Source organism: Limulus polyphemus, unplaced genomic scaffold (assembly GCF_000517525.1).
Source record: "Limulus polyphemus unplaced genomic scaffold, Limulus_polyphemus-2.1.2 Scaffold3047, whole genome shotgun sequence".
Classification (NCBI taxonomy): Eukaryota; Metazoa; Arthropoda; class Merostomata; order Xiphosura; family Limulidae; genus Limulus; species Limulus polyphemus.
In genome coordinates this window covers 16,526-21,602 of record NW_013668657.1, presented here as the reverse complement: position 1 = coordinate 21,602, position 5,077 = coordinate 16,526, and the positions used below count along the sequence as shown (strand labels likewise).

At 30.4% G+C, this 5,077-nt stretch overlaps 1 protein-coding gene across 4 annotated transcripts in view; it reads left to right on the top strand.

The window, feature by feature from the left end:
• The window catches only part of LOC106468535 (zinc finger CCHC domain-containing protein 10-like), a 9,973-nt gene that overhangs the window by 2,934 nt on the left and 1,962 nt on the right, over positions 1–5,077 (top strand). For all 4 annotated transcript variants that reach the window (XM_022396872.1, XM_022396871.1, XM_022396870.1 and 1 more), the window contains exons 2-4: positions 955–1,119; positions 1,756–1,791; positions 3,332–3,818. In XM_022396872.1, the coding sequence (XP_022252580.1) occupies positions 955–1,119; positions 1,756–1,791; positions 3,332–3,641 (511 nt within the window). In that variant the 3' untranslated portion in view covers positions 3,642–3,818. The remainder of the gene's footprint in view (positions 1–954; positions 1,120–1,755; positions 1,792–3,331; positions 3,819–5,077) is intronic.

Here is a 5,077-nt window from a genome sequence, read left to right as displayed (position 1 = left end):
GGGTTAAGGAATATTATACCAAGTAAGGTAAATAATATTGTCAATTCTTTATTAAGAGAAAAAAAAATTTACTCCTCAAGATAATTAAATAAAGAAAAGCTTAGTTCACACTTATGATTTTAGGCATAAATATGTCATTATAAATAATATGACTGTTATCATTTCCAGTGGATATAACCAAATTAGTACCCATGATACAATTTAAGGTTGTAGATATCAACTAATTAATAATATTAGTATTTAGTAATAAAAAAGATATAACAGTTATGCCTAGATGATTGTAGAGATTACCAAGGCACAAATAAACTTTCACGTAGATCAGTGCTCAAGACAGTTAGTGTGACTCACTTTAATAATCAAAAATTATAAAATGGATAAAAAGAATGAAACCATACACAGAAAATTCACACAAATCATTTCTATACTTGTTATTAAGTACTGTATATCTTTATTTTTTAACAGAAAGTTCTTAAATAGACTGACAAAACCTGTTATTAAAACGTATAGCTTACCGTTCTCCTTTTTTCATGAAAAATTTTACTTTTATTCCCAAAACTGTAATATAAAAAATGAGACAAGGTATAGTTACAGTAAGAGTATAAACTAATTACTAACCAGACACAACCAAAATATAAATACATATTATTCATTTCTATCTTTTATTGGTAAGTTTATATTTTTGCATTATTAAATTTTTTTGTTAACTTCTACAAAAAAAAATCCATCTCTTTGGTTTTTACCACTTGTTTCGAAGCAAAAATCGATTGCTTTTTCAGTAATTAGCCTTTCATAATCACCATAAAACTTTATTCTTTTAAAGTTTGTAAAAGTCCTTGAAAAAATTTAAATATTTTGTAAATTTATTTTTCTCACGATTATTCCTAAACTGATTTAACTTTGGTTACTGCTGCTGCAAGATGAACATTTTAAACGTGTGTGGCTAATATTTCCTAGTAGTACCCCTGATGTCTCTAAAGTTCGATGTCAGAAGTGTTTGGAATACGGACATTGGACATACCAGTGCATTGGCAAAAGGAAATATCTTTACAGACCATCACGAACATCACAATTGAAGAAAAAACTTAAAAAAGAGGATGAACAAAAAAGAATTGGTTTACTGTAAGTTTTATGTTTTTAGTAAGGTGATTATCTCGCCATTTCATTCTTTGATAAGTGTTACGTTTTTAGTAAGGTGATTATCTCGCCATTTCATTCTTTGATAAGTGTTACGTTTTTAGTAAGGTGATTATCTCGTCATTTCATTCTTTGATAAGTGTTACGTTTTTAGTAAGGTGATTATCTCACCATTTCATTCTTTGATAAGTGTTATGTTTTTAGTAAGGTGATTATCTCACCATTTTATTCTTTGATATCAGTTTGTAATAAAGGAGACATGTGTGTGTAATATATTCAACATTAACATTAGAAAGAACTTTGTAATGACAAAATAAATTAATACTTTTTCTTTATTGATGGATAATTAAAGACAACTAATTGTTTTTATCGTAAAATTTATGAGATTTAATAAACTTTAAAAAGTGTTTCAAAAGATGTGTGTTACTGATAGCTTCAACTCAGGTGGGCAGGCTTATTTGTGAAGCTAGAAGACTAACAATATAGATTTCATTGATAGAAATAAGAAGTATAGATACGAGAATCTTAGTCCAGATGATATATTGGTAAGTTTATTGTAACCTGGTATGGAAATACTTAATCAAAAAAAAAGATATTAAGATGTATATTTGTCTCTTCCAGTAAGGAAATGGAAGAACAGAGAAAGAAGATAACAAAGTAAGTAGCAAAAATAAAATCGGTTTGATTAGATTTTGTCCTTATAAGTAACTCACCTTTCTTCAAAAATCCATGTTTGCATAATTCCCTACAGTTATAGTAAGTAATTTATTTCAGATCTTAGATAAATTCAGAATGACATTCAGTAATTTCCAACCAGCTATATCAAACACATCAAGAATTTTTGCAGAAATCTGTTTATTCTGGCAAACTCTTCAGAGTGTTTATACTTAATTATTGCAGCTTCAGTGAATAAGACCTCTCAAGCCATACCTATGTATTTAGTGGTTCACCTTACCTTTTGTTTTGCCTTGGTGTGTGAACATTCATTGGTTGATGATATTATTATTTTTTCTGAAGCAAGAACACTGACTGCCTCCCAATGGCTCGCAGTAAGTCTGAAGGCTTATAAATCTAAAAATCAAGGGCACAGCACAGATAGCCGATTTTGTTTTCTTAACAAAAAACAAAAATGCTATTTTAACTTCATTGAGGTAAATGGTCATCTATATTTTAATAGAGCATGGCACAACTAACACGATGAAGACTAATAAATTTCTTGATTTGTCAAATTTTCAAATAAATTAGTACAACAAGAAAACGACATCTCTGCACAGATAATTGTTGCCAAAATTCAGTCGTATTTTTGTAATTTTTTATTACTTAGTTTTGTATGTTACTTTTGTTACATACATTATTTTGTTACATTTACATTATTTTGGATGTTTTTCAAAATAAGCACACAACTATTTTTTTTTTATGTTGTGATGGAGTTATGAAGAAGATACTTCATAAATGCTAAAACCGTGATGTTTCAAAGTACTTGTATAGCACAAAACTGTATAAAAAAGTTTGCATATTTTGATATAATGGCATGTTGCTGAGGTGTGAGCAGTGATGCTCTGGTGACTTGTTTAACACACACATATTTGGTATATGTATAATTCTCAACCATTCAATGTGCAATGCAATCATAGTAGACTTATGTTTGGAGAAACGTGTCACAGCCTTTTTCATACGGTAAGGTTGTAAGTTATCTAAAGCCAAAGGACACAAAGAAGAGAGGTTTTAATATTTGTTAAAAAAGTTGCAAACACTTGGGTAACTTTTTGTGGGTTGATTCCTAAAGGCTAAGGAGTTATAGTAGGAATTGCGCGTTTTATCGTTTTGAACCTATAAGAAAAATATTTAAATCTCAAAGTAATACCACATTGCACAATAACATATAGTATTTTACGTACACGGGACACATTTTTAGACATGGTTACATAAGTATCTCGGGAGTAGTATTTATAAACCTTAAAATCTTGCAAAGAACAAACTAAAATAGTTGATGGACCAAACATTTCAAAGAACTTGATTGTAAAAATAATTCTATTTAAAACAGTAAAAAAAATCCACAATAATTACAGAATTCTGATATAAAATTAAACATAATGACTGCAGATTTATTTCAACAGCAAAAAAAATATTAAGAACTTACCTAATACAGGATGCAAAACATTTTAAGATCACTTTTTATGTTTAAACTCATTTCTAGATCTGATGATGAAAGTGACAATAGCTCATCTTCCTCTTCATCATCATCCTCCTCCTCCTCCTCCTCATCATCTAGTGAAAATTCCTCGGAGTCTTCGAGTGAAAGTGAATCTTCCAGTGAAAATGAAGTTACAAGTTCATCTTCATCATCAGATTCAGAAAGCTCTTCTAGCAGTTCCAGCTCTTCATCCAACTCTTCTACTTCGTCCAAATCCACAGCTAGTGTTAAAGCAAAAGTAGTAAAGGAAAAGAGAACTAAAAACCCCAAAAAAAGAAAAAACACCATGGTTAGAAAGCTCAAGTCACTATGAAATACATTATGTAATATACACTTCCTTCTTCCATGTCATCGGCATATTTCACATTAGTAACTGGTTGATATTAGGACAATTTTGTCTTTATAAATTCCCTTTGTTCTGTTTAAAAGCCTGCCTGGAATAAATATTTTGGTTTTTGTGACCAAGCTGTACTAAAGAATATCATCATTTGTAAGTATACTTATTTTATTTTTGTTCATATAACATAAGTGTGTGATTTTAGTAAGATATGGGACCAGTCACAACTTTGTTATCAGTTTTCTTAAGCATTTTTTTTTCTACGTGAGATAATTGTTTTTCACTCTGGCTAACTTTACCAATTTTAAAGATAGGCTTAGAAAGGATTTTATGTAATGAAATTTTCGTTATCAGTTTTGAACACGTATGTTATTTAAAACTCAAAAAATTCTCTTTCTTCTCTCTGAGTTGTATGTAAAAACATGTAGCAGCAAATTACCTGTACATCTGTCCCCTGGTGGCTTAATGGTGAGTCTGAGTGGTAAATCAGGTTTTGATATCTATGGGGGTAGAGCACAAATAGCCATTGTATAGCTTTGTGTTTAACGACAAACAAACAGAAAACATATACAGTTTAGCAGTGTGATTTTTTTTTAGTTTAACAAATTGTATTCATAATGCATAGTAAAACCAGGACTGTACCATGGGCAGTGCGAGTGGCATTTTTTGCACAAGGCACCAACTCAAAGGTGCCGATTGCCCAATTGACTAACAAAGCAAGCTAACTGGTTGGGTTGGGACCTTTGAATTTATGTGTTGCATGAGGTGCCATCAAACATTAGTACAACACTGAGAAAAAATATGCTGGATTTCAAACTTACTATTTTAACTCTAAAGAAGAATGTATTTAGAATTAAAATGTTTTTAGTACAAATCCAATTGTTGAGTTTTTATTACATAGATAACTTAAGTAAAAGCTGATCAGATGAAAGTGGAAGAAAGCTTCTGTGTCTAGAAAATAACGTGTACAATTTTGTTGCTGTGTGTTGACTTTGAATTAGTTTTGTCCAGAAATATCCTAGTTACTTTTGAAAAAAAACTTCATACCAATGGCTAGCTTTTAATGTATGTTTAAATTTAGTGTTTCACAACGATGTTTTACATTTCTGTGTATAGTTGTTAAGGTGTGATAAGAAAAACAATTTGTTAAATCAGGTTTCAAAAAGCAAAGAAGAATTAAAATTATCATGTATTTAAACAAGGTCAATTTTTTGATGGTGATTTTTTGTATCATTTTTGGAAAAAATTGAAATGTTACCATTTCTATTCATATTCCAATATTCATGAGCTTTCACTCTCTATTTGTAGCCAACCCCCCCCCCCCCCGCCACTCGTACTACCACTAGTCGGTACGTACGGTCGACTGTACACGTACGTACTTAGTTAATACTAACTACTACGTAGTAGTACGT